The sequence below is a fragment of the Tupaia chinensis genome, unplaced genomic scaffold, assembly GCF_000334495.1.
Source record: "Tupaia chinensis unplaced genomic scaffold, TupChi_1.0 Scaffold000674_1, whole genome shotgun sequence".
NCBI lineage: Eukaryota > Metazoa > Chordata > Mammalia > Scandentia > Tupaiidae > Tupaia > Tupaia belangeri.
In genome coordinates, this window is record NW_006160197.1 from 1,384,774 (window position 1) to 1,402,733 (window position 17,960).

General features: G+C 37.1%; 1 protein-coding gene across 2 annotated transcripts in view; it reads left to right on the forward strand.

Annotated features, from left to right (window-relative positions):
- Positions 1–17,960, forward strand: part of GRB14 (growth factor receptor bound protein 14) — a 151,173-nt gene that overhangs the window by 121,143 nt on the left and 12,070 nt on the right. For both annotated transcript variants that reach the window (XM_006160259.3, XM_006160260.3), the window contains 4 exons: positions 614–688; positions 3,800–3,937; positions 10,131–10,241; positions 10,433–10,528. In XM_006160259.3, the coding sequence (XP_006160321.1) occupies positions 614–688; positions 3,800–3,937; positions 10,131–10,241; positions 10,433–10,528 (420 nt within the window). The remainder of the gene's footprint in view (positions 1–613; positions 689–3,799; positions 3,938–10,130; positions 10,242–10,432; positions 10,529–17,960) is intronic.

The window sequence follows — 17,960 nt, forward strand, 5'->3', positions numbered from 1 at the left end:
AAAAAAAAAAAAAAAAAAAAAAGAAGGAAAAAAAAAAAAAGAAACAGAATCTAAGACCTGCCCAGACCCGCTGAATCAGAAACTCCAGGTATAGGGCCTGGGAATTCGATGTATCCTGGGTGAATTTTATGGTTAAACATACTTGGAATGACACTCGATAGAATTAGAATTTAACTCCCAGTCATTTTAAGTCCTGTCTTCTCTATGTTGTGGTTTATGACCTGGGGAAAATCATGACCCTTTGGCTCTATGAGCCTTGGCTTTGAAAAATGAGGTTGATAATCCTTTAATACCTGGGGGAGCAGTCGTGGGACTCAGGGAAAAGATGTGGGAGCAAGCACACTGTCAGTTTGAGGGCGATGTTGATCACTCCAGGTATGTTGGATCTCATGACGTTGGCATCATCTGGGGGTGTTTACTAAACTTTGAGCCCAATTCCAGTTTCATTAGGGTTCCAGAGGGTAGAGTCCAGGGACTGACATTTTCGAAAGCATGTCAGGTGAATTTTAAACACACTGGTTTAAAGAACTTCTGCTTTAGATTACTTTTTGGGTCATAACTGAGTTTTTCCTACACAGATTTTGGGATTATTTAATCTGTATCTTTTTGTCAGTATTTTTTCCCAGAGCATATGGTGTCTTTTGCAACTGAAACCAATGGAGAAATATCCCCCATACAAATTTTGCAGGTAAAATATATTTTCATTGAAATGTATAAATAATAACATAACAAAGGGAAGTTTTGAGGTTCTTATTTATACTTGCCCAGATTTCAAAATGTGATGCTTTGAATGATTAAGTTTTGCTGGAGGTGTAACTAAAGTCAAACAAAATAAAATAAATTTGAGTAAAGAATGCCATAAATCAGTGAAGTTCTCTAACAACATTCTTCTTAACAGTTTGGGCGAATTGTCAAAGGATTTTAAACATTTAAAACTGTGTATCTTCACCAAGCACATGCCCAGTATCCTGACAAGTTGAGGGTGGGGTGAAAAGGATCGAGACTGTATTAAGAGTTCTCTCTCTCTCGCTCTCTCTCTCTCGTATGCATCCCTATTATGAATACAATAAGCTTAAAAAATGTGAATCATGCAAGGAAACTTGTGGAGTTTTGTTCTGTGATGGGTGCAAAGATTGTTAATCTTAAAAAATCAAAATTTCCAGTAAATTATACATTTTATTGTACCAACAGATAGTATTAGCTTTCAGAATAAGTGAGCTCAATCCTGTTTCTGACAAAAGATTTAATAACTAAATGAAAGGAAGAACAATGTATAGAATATATCTGTTTCATGTACTAACAATTGCAATAACTATGATGGAAATCCTTGTGTAGAATTGTGAAATATTCTTAGTTGAATCAAGAATACTAGTTATTTAATTTTAAAAAATCATACTTTTTGTGGTGTTTGGCTTATTTCTTCCAAACTGACACTAGCCAGCTTGAGGTAGTTGCTTTCTGAGACATTGACATTACAGCAAATGGATTATTTTATTTTTGATAAATTAGTAGAGTTTAGGTTATAGGCTCTACAGTTTGTTTTTCACAGGCTAATGTTGAGCAATATCTTTATAACAGTTGCTCTTTGAGCTAAACCCTGTGCATTCCCAAACTCACTTAGTTTTTTCCTGATCTTTAATGAAAGGGAATTTGTAATATTTCCAATATAACCATGACTAAATACATTAGATATACCATTAAAAATTTGTTTTCTATAGACTTTTTAATCAGTTATATTACATTTTCATGCTTTGGAATATTTTAGAAATATGGTTAGTCCAGGAAGATATTTCTAAAAGCTGCTTCTCTTTGAGAAGCACAATTTTTTCGTCATTGTTTTAGGAACCAACACAAGTCCACTCACTGTCTCAATTAATTATTGCTGTGTAACAAACTATTCCACATCTCAGTATCTTAAACTGTCCTCTCTCATTTTGCCAGCAATATTGTGGAGTAGGAGTTTGGGGAGAATTTAGCTGGCCGGGTTATCATTGAGAAACATTGGCTCAGTGGTTGAGGATTAATGATCCCCTTCCAAGAGTGTTTTTTGTTGTTGTTTTGTTTTGTTTTTGTTTGTTTGTTTGTTTGTTTACTACCTGTGTCTAGATACCACTTGCCTTCCTTCTTCTGTCTCTGAGTTTCACAGAGTCTCCCTGTCAGAATATTAAGGTAAATGGCCGCACAGCTGAGCCACAAAACCCGGATCTCAGCCTTCTGAGTGCTCCTCCCCTGTATTATGACACAGTGTGGGCTGAAGCTTTTCTTCTGCCTTCTTTCCAAAACCTTTCTATAGCATTGTTATATTGCTTTAATGTTAAATTATAAAAACAAGAAATATCACAGGCTTTGGAACAGATAGCCCTGCATGTGCTCCTGACCTCTTCTCTCCACTGAGGCGATGTTTCCACTTTTTAAAAGGTTTCTTCTTTTTCTAGTGTGACCTCCATGACTCTCTTTTTAAAATTTAATTGGTTTAGTTTAATAACTTGGAAAGCACTCAAACTAAAAAACCTACTTGCCTGTTTTGCATATCAATTAATTAATATCTGTGGCTCATTAAATGAAAAATTTTAATAGTTTACTTAAAAATACATAAATATCTACTACTATCAGCAGTTCCCTGAATAGCTTTGAAAAATATGTTACATTGTTTCAGTTAATATAATTTCTTTTGTTTTCAGTTTTTCCATTTTGCATTTGTTTATTAGGATTTTTATTTTCTTCTTGTAATATGACACTAATGCATTTCTACTGTCTTATTAAGAGCACAGCCTCTCACAGTGATTTCTTTCCATTGTTGTTTTAGGGACCAACACAAATCCACTCACTGTCTTAGTTAATTATTGCTGTGTAACAAACTATTCCAAACTTTAAGTGTCTTAAACTACCCAGTAGCATTTCGCCAGCAATATTGTGGAGTAGGAGTGTGGGAAGAATTTAGCTGAATGGGTTATCTTTCAGAAACATTGGCTCAGTGGTTGAGGATCAATGATCCCCTTCCAAGAGTGTTTTTTGTTGTTGTTGTTTGCTTGTTTGTTTTTACTACCTGTGTCGATATACCCCTTGGTTTCCCTTTCTCTGTTTCTCCACATCTCTTCCTTCAGGGCCTTTCCGGTTGTACTGTGTTTCTTTGTTTTTCATTTATGGTAGTTCTAGGATAGTCACATTTCTGAGCTGTCCCAGATTCAAAGGAGTGGAGAAACAGACTTCATCTCTTCATGAATCAGTGTCAAGATTACATTGGAGAACAGCACATGGGAAGTAAGACATTATGGCTTTCTCTTTGGGAAGCACAACCTACCATAACCACTCACAACTGAGAACTATAAAAGATAAAGAAGAGCTTTTTTGACCCTCATCAAGGAAGTGAACTTGACTCAACTTTCTGCTTAAGAGTTGAAATTAGGATTGTAGTCTAACTTGTACCATAATGAAGTTGATAGATAAACATAATCTTAGCAGAGACCATGGAAAATGAGGAAAAGTACCAGGACTTAGCTCTATAAATGATGTTCAGCTTTTCAAGCGGGTATTCAAATAACTTAATATTTTGGTGACTGACTAAATACTCATCATGTAGAATGCATATTTTGTCAACGTATTTGCGTTTAGAACTTGTCTCAGGTGTTTGAAAGACTGATTTATTTTCTGTTGTATATGTTATGATTTCTATAATGACAGGTAAATGCTATTGATGCTGTTTGATTTTACATATTTCTATTTGAAATTTTAACATGATTAGTTTAAGATTGTCATATTGATTCAATGATAATATGAAGGTGTCCAATTTTTCTCCCAGATGTTTCTGAGTTCAAGCACATATCCTGAAATCCATGGCTTCTTACATGCAAAAGAACAGGGAAAGAAGTCTTGGAAAAAAATTTACTTCTTTCTAAGAAGATCTGGTTTATATTTTTCTACTAAAGGGACGTCAAAGGTAAATGAAGTACTAGTGATGTGTTATGAAAGATGTATTAACTGTGAGTTGTACTGGGCTTTACTTTGTTGTATAAATTACTTCACGACTTGTCAGAAGTCAGTATTGTTTTTAATTCTAAATATTTGGCACAATCTATTAAAAAAGTAACTATTTGGCTTTATTTATTTATTTATTTTTGCTAGTTTTAACATATATCTTTGATAGCATCTAGTTGTGCTTACTTTAGTACAATACATTATTAGTTTTTCCCCACTCTGAGTTCACTCTTTTCTGCCTATCTTAGGCTGCAGATTTAGAAGCCCAACATAGTTTATACCTTTTTTTAACCCCAATTCACACAGCAGATCTTGTCCACTTGTGTACTTCTATGAGTCAACACTGATGTAACAGTAACGTTCAGCAGTTTTCTTTATTGTTCTTCAGTTATTTTGGGGATGGGATTTTGTCTCCCTGTTATAGACCTAGAGGAAGTTACAATGTTAAGATCAGGGATAGATGAATGTATTTATCTGTGTGCTTGTGTATAATCACCCAGGCAAACAGTTATGGAGATGCACATGTGTAAATGTCTGTACACATAATCACTGAAACACATGTGTATTTTCCACAGGGATCAGTACTAGATAGTCAGTCTACTGTCGATGTGTCTAGTTTTTTCCCACTATGCCATGTGGTCTATGGTTTGTAAGTGTCAATGTTTCATGCAATTTATGGTATATTTCAAGTAAAGAAACTTTTAAGAATTTTCATATTTTTATGCATTTTTGTTGTCAGTGATAGCACTGTTTCTTTATGGATAAACTGCCATTTCTCTTCAGCTATTTAAAAAATATTCTAATGATCATTGATGTTTAATAATTTTCCTGTCATAATTTTAGCTGTTTTGATGCACAGTCTGATAAATCTTCCTTGATTTTCAGCACACACTTTGAATATGCAAGTTCATATTTTTCTTTTATACAAGGAATGATCACTCATTATTTATTCAATGATTTCTTCCCCATTCTTATAATCTGATCATTTGAATTTTCAATAGGACTTTCTGCTTCGACTAGTTGTGGCCCCAGGTGTCTCTTGGTCGTGGCTGACTAACTCCAATCTCTTTCATTGTCTTCATGTGGTCTTCTTTTCTTTCTCTCTGTGTCTTTTATAAGGATATTTGTAATTGGATTTAGGGCCCACCTGTAAATCCTGAATGATCATATCTTGAGATCCTTAACTTAATTACATCTGCAAAGACCCTTTTCCACATTCACATGATTCATAGTTGCCAAGAGTTACAGCATGGCCATAACTTTTTGGGGTCTAAGATTCAATCCACTTCAGAAAGCTATTAAAAAATTCGGAATAAGGAAATAAAATGACCAAAATGTGTCCTAAGAAGATGAATATGGCCATAGGGAACTTAAAATCTCAGAGGGAGAGAAAGAATGAGAGACAGAAAACGATTGAGGGGAAGAGAACAAGGGAAGCAGAGAAAGACAGAGTGGAGTGAAGAAAGAGAGAGAAATTTGATTAGAGGTATGGATATTAATTACGTGATTATTTCAATAACATAGGATAGAGTGATGGGATCTCACCTACAGTGAGCAGAGGGGGGAAAACAAAGAAATGGTGACAAGATTAAATGGCCAACAGCCAAATTTTAGTGATTAATATTAAATAAGAGGAAGCACTAAATATTTTTCTTAAAGAAAAAGGGAAGAATAAAAAATTATATATAAAAAAATGACAGGAATAGGAGGTTTGCTAGACCCCCACTCTCTTTGAAGACAGATGATGATCTCAATTCCAGATATATTATATTGAGGAAGAAACTTCTCAATAAAAATGCCCAGAGTTTAACTACTGATGGAGACCAAATATTTGGGCACTGTTCCTGACAGAAGATAAGGGATTGGAAAGAAGTGAAATTTTACTCTCTGTGTGTGCCTCAATTATTCTTCCATGGCTCCCTCCATTTTTTCATATGCAGTTCATTGTTGTTCCTTTGTGTGTGTTTGTTGTAACACAGTGCTTCATGGAATGGGCTCTACTAATTTAATAACCATCTCATTACAGAAATCTCTCATATTTGAATATATATTATTTGGCTACTAGTATTCTGTCATGCAGATGGATTTAGCTAATCTCCCTAGAACATTTAAACTGGTTTTCAAATTTTTCCATCATTTTTGCAGTCGATGTTTTAGTGTTTGGCTATTAGAGTTTTAAGCCCTTTTCCTAACCATTTTAATAAGGTCACTCTTTTTGTAGTGTCTATAAAATATGAAATAACGAGGTATGTTTTAAACAGATGTGCACTAGATCATTTTTTTGTTTTTTGAGAGGTTTTTGCTATAGGGTGCATGCACTCACCAGACAGACAGAGGGAGACATAGAGACAGAAAGCGAGAAATCACCCCCCATGGGGGATGGTCACACCACAATCCCTTCTCCTCCATTCTTCTCTTGGGATCTTGGGCACGCACGCACACGTGCCCGGCGTGAATTCTTAGCCACCGGGTCCGGGACGCGAACCGTGGTCAACTACATGGGAATCCAGCGACATAGCCATTACGCTAACTGCTAGTTCCCTAGATCATGTTTTTAGTTTTATTTTCATTTTATTTTATTTTTTAAATTTTTGCCAGAGAGTGTGTGTGCTCCCTGGAGAGAAACAGAGCGACCAAGAGTAAAAGTGAGAAAGCACCCACCATGGGGCTGATCGCACTACGATCCCTTCTCCTTCCTTTGTTCCTCCTTTGAGACGTATGTCCCATAAGTGCCTGACATGTTTTTCAAGCAACCAGGCTGGGACTTGAACTGCTCGGTCAGTCATGTGAGATCCAGCCACCTTAACCACCATGCCACTGACTGACTTCCATCTTTTTATTTTTATTTATCTAGTTATTACTATTTTTTTTAAAAATTGCTATAGGGTGTGTATGCTTTTCAGAGAGAGGGAGAGAAAGAGACAGAAGGTGAGAGAACACTCCACAAGGTGGATGACCACACTTCAATCTCTTCTCCATTTCCTTCTTAGGATTGTAGGCATGCATGCACATGGACCCTGAGTGTAGTTTATTTTATTAAGGTTTTTGCTATAGGCATGTGCACTCATCAGAGTAGTGTGTGTGTGTGTGTGTGTGTGTGTGTGAGAGAGAGAGAGAGAGAGAGAGAGAAAGTGATAGGAAAAGTGAGAATTACCTTTCGGGGGGTGTGGGTGGTGGGGAAGGACTGTGCCACAACCCCTTCTTTATTCTCTTCCTGGGATTTTAGCCACACACACACATGCGCCCAGAATGAGTATCAAGCTAGGTCCCGGACTTGAACTGCAGGTGGCAATGTGGTAGTCAGCACCTTAACCACTATGCCACCTACTGGCCCCATGCAGCATGTTTTTCAAACCACTGGGTCTGAGACCCACAACTGGCCATGTGGGATCCAGCCACTTGAACCACTACACTACCTGACTAGCTGCCTGTCTTTTTACTTTTAATATCACAGAAACTGTCTTCTTAATCCAGTAAATTCTGTTTAATTCATTATCACCCTAATGATTTTTCATTGGAAGATACAATAATGTCTCCCTAATTCTCAAATTCTTATTTTTCCAACAAGTTTCTCATTAAAATGCCCATTTTGGGACCAGCAGTTAGCGTAATGGCTATGTTGCTGGACTCCCACGTAGTCGACCGTGGTTCGTATCCCAGACCCGGCGGCTTAAACTCACGCCGGGCACGTGTGCATGCGTGTCCAAGATCATCCTGGGGGGTAATTTCTCGCTTTCTGTCTCTATGTCTCTCTCTGTCTGTTTGGCAAACGCATGCACCCTATAGCAAAAACCTCTCCAAAAACAAAACAAAAAAATGCCCATTTTGTGTTACCCTTTACCTCTCGTTACTCTTATCCATTATATAAGAAAACAGCCCTTATTTCTTCTACTGGATCTATGTTCTCATCTCCACAATGGACTTCCCCCTTCCGCATTAGACTTCTATTATCAGATCATATCTTAGTTTTCCCCAACATGATGTCTAACTTTGCTACCCATCAATATGAGGGGGCTTCAAAAAGTTTGTGGAAAGGGGGAATTAATGTCCCAGTACATTTTGGTGCAAAATTTTTAAATCCATGCATAGTTTTTTTTCCTTATAATGCATTTTCCCATCATCTTTTTGAAAACTCCTCATATACGTTAAGTTCCCTTTTAAAAAACACTGTGGGTAATATTAAGTCTTTGGGAAAGTCATGCTGTGTTTTTCTATGCAAAAATGGGTCATGACTTTTCCAACAACCCAGTAGATACCTTCAATGATTATGATTTTGATTCAAATTATGTAGGTTACCTAATGTCTAATATGGCATTTCAACCTGGAAAGAAGACCATTTTGGATTTTTTCTATAAGGAGCTTTTGATTGATTTTTCTTTCTAAAGATATAAAGATGTAAAAGCTGTGTGGGAGTTAGTTTGCTAACTGCTCCACTGTTGCCAGCTTTTGGAGACGTAGCTGGGAATTCTATTTAGAGAGCAATCCCCGAAAGTAGCCCCCTCTCCATTTCACTCCTCATACACACACGTGCGTGCTTAGATCTTGCTAAACGTGCCAACTCAGCCTTTTAGTCTTACTGTACCAAAAGCTTTGATATGTTTGCAGTAGTGGAACAAAAATCAGTCAGAAGAAACTCATCACATGCTTCTTACTGCCTCCCAGTGTTTCTCGAGGTGCTTTTTACTTGCATTTGAATGACTAAACTATATTGTAGTGGTACCAGTGGACAGGAATGGTTTTATTACATCTTCAGAGGAATCAGACATTTTTATTAGCAAATCAAGGAATAAAGTTTTAAAAGCCGTGGCAATAGGAGTGCGTCTCTCTTTCTTCCTCCATTGCTCCAAGGGCCCTAGGCTGTGCCTGTTGTAACAATTTCCTTCTCTGCCTTATTCTCCAGTGCAGTTAGGAACTACAGTCATGCTTAAAAGCAGTGATGTACAGAAAAATGCCTGCTCTACCTGTCCATCAGAGATGGGATCATTTTTCTAGTAAATGGCAATGAAATTTCTCTGGATGTGCAAAAGGATCTTGTGTTGCTGAATGGTGTGTGTGTGTGTGTGTGTGTGTGTGTGTGTGTGTGAGAGTGTGTGTTTTCCAGAGTACTGCTTCTCAAATTTTAGTCCATATGAACCACTTGGGATCTTGTTAAAATGCAGATATTGATTCAGTAGGTCTGAGGTGGGCCATAAGATTTTGCATTTCTAACAAGTTCCCAGATGATCTTGCTGCTGCTGGTCTGAGGCCACTCTAGAGTAGTGGGGTTTTAGAGAACAAAAGCATTTTGGTCAGTTTTGATTATACATTCCACCTCAGAATTAAGCACTTCACCAAGTTATTAACCTATCACAGAAAAATATGACCCAGTGATTTCCCATGACCAGCTTTAAATCTCATGGATTTCCCAAAGAAGAAATAGCTGTTCATGATTCCACTTTGCCTTGAAAATCAGATACATTCCACTGCCAGGTAACTTCCTTCAATTCATCTGTAGAGTCTTCGTTCTTTTTGTAAAGCAAGACAGTCACGCAGCCTCTCTCATTGCCTCCTGTGGTGTGTTATGCAGAACACAAACGCGAGGGCTGACTAACTGAACGAAGCAGGGATCATTGTCTCTTTCTCTTTTTCCTTCTCTAACTGCTACATAAATGCCTACCAACCTTCTTCGCTTGTGTAGTTAACATTGTTTGAAACCTAGGCAAGGGAAACACTTTCAAAATCCATTCTCTGCTGCATTTTCATTCTCTCAGATTCCTTGGAATGCTGGTTAAAGAGAATAGGAAGTTTTAGATAGACATATACACATACACACAAGCACAAAGTTTATATAGAAAGCATACGTATATAGGATCATAGGAAAAGTCATGACACATTTTTTGCATAGAACGACATGAAAAAAGTATGTTATGACTTTTCTGACAACACACTTGGGAACTGCCACTTCCCAAATTAAATGAAATTATATGGAGTTTCTGGTTATTTAAGGTTATTGTTACTTATTTTTTTCTTTGCTTTTCTTTTTGTGAAATTATGCTGACATTCTGTTTGGAATAATTTTTGTTCAAGATAAAACATATATATAATCTAATACAAATAGAAAGCAAGAGACTGCAAAAATATGTGTCCATTTCAACACTTGCCTGTATCTTTTCAAGGAACCACGGCATTTGCAGTTTTTCAGCGAATTTGGCAATAGTGATGTTTATGTGTCACTGGCAGGCAAAAAAAAGCATGGAGCACCAACCAACTATGGATTCTGCTTTAAGGTACAGGCTTAATATTTTGATAGATGAATAAAGCAAGCCTCAGCCTTTTAGGTAAGCTTGAGTTTCTTTTAATTTCTTTTAAAAAGAGACAGCTTTCTCTTATATATAGGAGAATTTTAGTGGCTTTTATTTCAACAGGTGTTACCTTCAAGATATGCATTAACGATAAACAATGTGCTGTGGCCTTCTAGCCTAACAAAGCGGGAGGGCCCCGAGACCTGAAAATGCTCTGTGCAGAAGAAGAGCAGAGTAGGACGTGCTGGGTGACTGCGATTAGATTGCTTAAGGTAATCTCGCTGGAGGCGTGAATTTCTATTACATGCTGTGAGTACCTTACAAGTTTGAAAATATCTGAACTGCAAAACATGAAGATTCACAATGAATCTATATGGCAATATGAGAAAGGAGAAAAAAAAAAGAAAAAGAAAAAATCCCACTACCAGATGTGTGCATTTTTTTTAATCCAGAAGATAAATATTTCCAGAGTAGGATGGAATAATCTAATAGATTCATCTCTTATGTGTGGAATAAGCATTCTTTTTCCAAAAATGTCCTGATTTTCACTTTTGTTAAAGAGTATACATACATAGCTGTAGTATCACTGAATGAAATGTCTTTTATACACAATTTAATCTGCATTTTAAAATATTGCCAACAATCCAACATGAAGTATGTTTTAAAATGTGCCCTCCTGTATATGTTCAATGAAATTTTTTTTTTTTAATTTTTTTTTTTTTAGGATTTTATAAATTGTTTTCTAGCAAGCAATTAATGAGTACAACTCAAATTATTGTATACATCTTATGGCAAATATATTTTTAAATATCTTCTTTTGTGCTAAGCAGATATTACAAGTTGCATAAGCATAATTTGTTGGCAAGTATTTTGGAAAAGAAAGGAATATTCTAAAGGTAGATACATGTTGGAAAGAGATGCAGAACTGAATTCTTGAATGTAGGGAACTCATATCTATTTTTGAAGCTCATATGTTAGTAAATTTAACATAACTTTAAATATGAAATTATAAAAATTGCCAAACCTTGAAGGTACTGGCTTTGTAGACACAATTAGGGAAAAAAATTACCAAAAATAATTGTTCACGTTAGTCAGTCTCATCTCTGCTGAAATCAACAAAATACAGAATATTCCATTGTTATTAAATGTTTAGCTTAAAATAGAAGTTTTACATTTCCCCAAGGTATTCTTTATTATTCATGTCTGGGTACACCATAATTTAGGAATTACATACACATTACATATATAACCCATTTATTATCACAGGAAGACTTGTTTATGGACTAAAATCAGCTTTTTAATATATTCAGAATTGAAAATCAGAACAGATGGGATCTTGGGAAGTCTTTGGTTCCTCTATTTCAATTATAAAGAAAGGAATCCAGTAGATTAAATTGACTGGTAGTTTGTGTATTTTCTAGATCTGTATTTTTCTTCTGCCTTTGCTGATATTAAGTTTATCCTATAAGTTAATAGATGCTTTTTTTAATTAATTTTTTTATATAGATGCTTTTTAGTAGTGTCCCATTTAGGAAACACATCAGTGTAAAAAAAGAGCAAAATCATCATAATCAGAATTATTACTTGTCATGCCAGTTTTCTAAGAAAGCTTATTTTTTTCCTATTAATTTTTTTCTTTTTAAAATTTATTTATGTATTATCATTGCTATTATTATTTTTAATTTGATATAGGGCATGTGTGCTCATCAGAGAGAGAGAGAGACAGAGGAAGAGAGAGAGAAAGTGAGAAAGCAAACCACCAGATCTGAGACTCGAACTATGGTTAACCATGTGTGAGTCCAGCGCCTTCAGTACCATGCTTGTTCTATTAGTTTTTAAAAGTAAGATAATTTTTTTTAATGAGATAATGTAAAATTAAAACAGTTTTTAGTGTGAAGAGCTCAGTGGCGTTTAGGGCATTCACAATTGTGCAAAACCACCACCTCCACCTAGATCTAAAATATTTTTATCACCTAAAAGGAAATGCTGCTCATTAAGCAGTTATTCTCAGGCCCTGACAACTGCCAGTCTGTATTCTGCCTCTATGGATTTATCTGTTCTGGACAAATGTGGTCATGTAATATGTGACCGTTTATATGTGACTTTTAGTTAGCATATATCAACACTTCGTTTCTCTTCATAGCTGTACAACACTCTGTAGTAGAGGTATGTATGCTGGTTTAGCAATTTGTTTCCTCATTTATCCATTGATGGGGTTTCAGGTTGTATCGCGGCCCTCTTCCTTTTGTGAGTAGTACTGCTGTGAACATGTGCATACTTGTGCTCGTTTGGGTACCAGTTTTCATTTTTTGGTTGTATATTTAACAGAATTTCTGGTCATATTACAATTCTTTGTTTAGCTTTTTGAGGAATTGCATAAATATTTTTCTTGATAGCTAGGCCACCAGAAATAAATGAGAGTTCCAGTTTCTCTTTATCTTTGCCAATGCTCATTTTTCTGTTTTGTTTTGTTTTTAACGATAGTCATCCTAGTGGATATGAAAGGTTCTGGAAGAATAAGTTTTTGAATAGTTTAAGTGAAGCTTTTGGTTTAACTATGAAAGTTTCTCCTTTTGCTGCTATGGCTGCTGTGGTTATTTTATAAGAGGTTTGCTCGAGGCCAGCCTGTGGCTGGCTGATTAATAGTCTCAACTAGGCTGGGCTGAGGTGTATATCATGCTGGGCAAAGTCTCTTCATAATCTAAGTGATGTATAGCTATTTCATGTATGAATAATAATAAAAATAAAAATAAAAGGCAGCTAGATCCCACAGGACTGAAAGCACGGCTCAGGTCCCGCACTTGGGTAGCTTGAAAAACACTCTGGGTGCATGTGCATGTGCCAAAATTCCCAAAGGAGGAGAAATGGCGGAGAGGGAGTGCTACAGGACCATCCACCATGGGGGGAATGCTGTCTTGTTTCTCCTCTCTTGTTTGTTCTCTGTCACCCTCTAGCAAGCACACACACCCTCTAGCAAAATTGTAAAAAAGGAAGGAAGAAAGAAAGAAAAAGAGTTTTGCTTGTTTCTCAGATATTCCAGTCTTAAAATGACTGTCATGATTTTGTTTTTAACAAAGCATAGAAGTTGTGATTCCTCAAGACATTCATGATAAATAGGCACTTCAGTGCTGTGCTCCTTTTCATAACATTTAAAACAAAAAGAAAGAAGACCTTCAGAGCATATTTAGAAACTATTCCTTGAGAGTGTGGTCATAGGTGATTAGGGATATGGAATGGAATCACCTGAGGAACTTTCTGAAGTTACATTTGCCCCCACCCCATCTTTGGGATCTTCATTAGTGAGTTCCATTTGTCTGCCTGATTAGGAACTACTGACCTTGCCCAGCCTTCTCCTTTTATAGGAAAGGAGGCTAGCACTCTTGGGAATGCTGCAAAACAGTTTTGTTAGAGCAGCGGCCGGCCCCCAACCTTCCCAGCCACAGGGACTGGCCTCGTGGAAGACAGTCCCTCCATGGCGGGAGATGGAGGATGATCCTGGGATGACCCAAGGGTATTGCATCCATTATATACCCCATTTCCACTACTACCACACTGCAATATAAAATAAAACATTCATACAACAATTAGGTTCATGCTTCCGTGAGAAACCGATACTGCAGCGAATCCAACAGGAGGCGGAGCCAGGTGGCAACGGGAATGCTGTGGAGTGGCTTCAGACACAGATGAAACCTTGCTTGCCTGCCCACCATGCACCCACTTCTGTGTGGCCCATGGACCAGCCCCAGTTCTCTGCCCCACTTTCAACAGGCCACAGACTGGCCCAGGAGTTGGGGACCCCTGTACTAGAGAACTGAGGTATCTGGTTTCCTTTGGAAATCAGGCTTAGCTAGTAGAGGAGATGCTCCCCCATGTTGCTAGACAAATCTTCCCTTCTAACATGGCTTCAAAGCTAGACACCCAAAACAGAAGCAGTTGGTAAGCCCAATTTCTCTAATTAATAAGCCACTGATTTTACTAGGATACACAATTATTATTACTATTTTTGTAGCAATAAAAAAAAAAAAAAGATGATGCCGATAAACTATGATATAAAGCTTTCACATAGAGCCTAGCGGGTGTTATGGTGGTTAAGGCGCTAGACACTCCCACATGACTGACCATGGTTTGAGTCCCGGACCTGGTGATTTGCTTTCTCACTTTCTCTCTCTCTCTCTCTCTCTTTGGTCAAATTAAAATAAATAAATGAATAAATAAAATGAAATAAATAATTCTTTATTTAAATAATGAATATAGATTTATTTAGACCTAGATTCTTGTCATTTATCACTTTCCATGTATTCACATACACAAGTACAGTACACAAAAATATACATATATAGGCATTTTTCTTTTTTTAAGGTTTTTGCTGTAGGGTAAGTGTGCTTGCAGGAGACAGACTGAGAGAAAGAGAGAAGAAAAGAGAAATTACCCTTCATTGGTGATGGCTATGCCACAATCCCTTCTCCTCTATTCTCCTCTTTGGATTTTGGGTATGTACACACATGCGCCAGGTATTATTCTCCATCCGCTGGGTCTGGAGCTTGAACCATGGTTGGACATGTGGGAATCTAGCACCTTAACCATCTTACCACCTGTTGACCCCCATATGTAAGTTTATATAAGGGGACTCCAAAAAGCTTGTGGAAAAATGGGATTAAAGTACAAGTTTAGGGACCAGTAGATGGTGTAATGACTATGTTGCTGAACTTCCATGTAGTCAACCGAGGTTAGAATCCCGGGCCTGGTGGCTTAAACTCACACTGGGCATGTGTGCGTGCGTGCCCAAGATCCCGAGAAGAGAATGGAGGAGAAGGAATTGTGGCATGGCCATCCCCCCTGAGGAGTTATTTCTTGCCTTCTGTCTCTCTGTCTCTTTCTGTCTTTCTGGTGAGCACACATGCTCTACAGCAAAAACCTCTCCAAAAAAAAGTTATTTTTTTTTTTTTTTTTTTTTTTTTTTTTTTTTTTTTTTTTGCGGAAAATTGAGACGCATGCATAGCTTTGTCATAATACATACTTCTCATGAATTACTCAAAAGCCCTTTCCACATACATACATGTATATAAAAGAAAAGATATAAGTGAAATAAATTAATTTAGGTATCTTTAAAACATGTTCACATTCTATGTCGAGCTTTATGAATCAGTTTCATTGCAGAGTCATGGATACAAGTATTTTGTACAGATATCTGGCTTTGGGGAGGCAGAACTTCACAAATAAGTGCTCTCCCACAGGCTATGGAGTTGTCTTTGATGCTGGCGATTTCTTGATCCCGCCAAAAATGTCAGAAATGACAAGTCCTTGGTCCACAGTGAATATATGATGTTATAGATTACAGGATGCAGTTGAATTTATAAACGTTAAACTTTGAAATATGTGTCTAAAAATTGATGAATGTACTAAAAGCTTCCTTTAATACTTGTTTCCTGGAAGACTGTCCTCTTCTTACTCTTTTTTGTTTCTTCTTATCTGAATCTTCTCAAAGACTTTTACAAGTCAGAATCCTAGTTCAAAGATGCTTCATGGTGTTAGTTTTCTATAGTTTCTATAATAAATGATCACCAATGTAGTGGTTAAAAACAGTACAGATTTGTTGTTCTATTCTTCTTTAGTTCAGAAATCTGAAATGAGTCTCATTGTGTTAAGACCAAGGTGTCAGCTGGGCTGCATCCCTTCTGGAGGCTCTGGGGTAGAATTCATCACCACTGCACATCCCAGCCTTTGGAGGTTGCCCAGCCTCCTGGTCTTAGAACCACGTCTCCACCTTCAGAGCCAGCAGTGCTGGGTCAGGTCCTTTGCGTGTTCCATCTCCCTGGTCTGTTTCCTCCTTCCACTTAAAGAAATCTCTTATGATTATACTGGACTCACCTGGATAATCCAGAATAATCAACCCATCTCACTGATTAGTAACCTTAATTTCCTTTGTCATGTAGCTTAACATATTTACAGATTTCAGGGATTAGGAAGTGAGCAGCTTCTGTCTACCACACCCATTTTCCCTGTTCATTTCAGTATGACAGAGCTTTTCCAGATGAGGCTAGAGACAGAGAGAGCATCAGTAGGGACCATTATCCCCGTGCCAAAGAAGACTACAAAAGGGTTTCAAGCAAGAAATTGATATGATCTGTCTTAGACTTTAAAAATATCTGGATCACAGGAAGCCAGGTCTTGCCCCAGGTCTCACAGTCCAGATGCAATTGAGGATCCAACAGAGGGGTGAGTTGCTTTCCTCTGTCAACTTATTGTCGGTGGGACTCCTGCTTGACCACCCCCCTAACCCCCAGCTACTGAAAATGAGCTCACCTAGAATTAGAAATATCTCTCATACCTCCTACCCTTGATTCTTTTGGCTGCCTATTTTGTTCTTTCCAGAATTCATCATTATACTTAGTAAAAAGGAGCAAGGAAATAGATTATATTGTTGGCTGGACCAGAAGTACCCTCCTATTTTCATTACATAGTAATTATTAGAAGTAGCCTCCTACCAAGAATTTTTTTTGCCTCTTGTTTTATTCTTCTTTCCTTTTCTTTTTTTTCATATACATGTACAAATTCTTCACATAGAGCAGATGGAGACACTGCTTTTCTCTTTGGAGAAATACTGGCTAAGTAGAGAATTATAGAAATTCTGAGAAATAAAAATGGGAGATTTGCTATGTATAGTGTCCTGGTTACATGTCTTTCAATTAGAACTCTGCCGGCTTCTCTCTAACATATTTTGGTCCCTTATCTGCCCCTCCATAGGACAGGGGAATGTTAAGGTGACCCATGCCCTACCACTTGGCTAGAGTTAAATGCCTATTAAAGACCTCCAACTGCACAGAGGCAACTACCTAACATTGCAGGTACCGGGGACAATACATCTTTGAAGAAAACAGTCCTATTAGTAGGTAGCAGGCTTTTCAATGCAGATAAATAAAAGGTGGCCAAGCAGCATGCTCCTTGTGAAAGTGTGAGTTTGAGGTTATTATATATTCTCCAGAATGTGACTGGGAATTAAGCTCCCCTCTCTTCTTTTTAAAGTTATTGTAGGCTTAGAGTTGATTTAAAATATATTTCGTTAGGTCCCATTAATGTCAATCAAACCTTAAATTAGAAAATAATTTTTCAAAGTTGGAAAATAATTGGATAAAGGAGTCAACACAGAGAATTTTAAATGAGTATGGGTTTATGTTCATATTAAAAGCAAAATCTTAAAAACAGTGACTTTCCTACCCCCTCACCCTGATTATTTTTGCCTAATTACCAAGTATATCCACTTTGCTGGAATTGCTTTTAAGAAACTAGTCTTAAGTGGAGACACATCTCTGTTGGAATGTTTAAATAGCATTCATCCTATGGGTAACATTTGATTCCATGGTTTCTATTCTGTCTGTTTTATATAGACCTAACTTTTAAGTTCATTATGGCTCCATGAAATAAAGAGAATTGTAGACTGTAGCCCCCCCCCCAAAAAAAAAATAGTCATTTATCCCCTTGCTTTTTTTTTTTTTTTTAAGTAAGTGGCTTAAGTGGACCATGGTTTCCAGTTTCCAATGGGAATACCTCCAGGATTAGTTTGGTCATGGCAGTTGACATTCTTAATGTTTCTCAAGCTAATTCAATTCAATTATAATCCAGACCTACTTCCCCAAAATTATGGGCTGCCAGCCCAGTCCACATGAGGCTGCCTTCTGAAAGCAAAGACCCTGCAGTTCTTATATG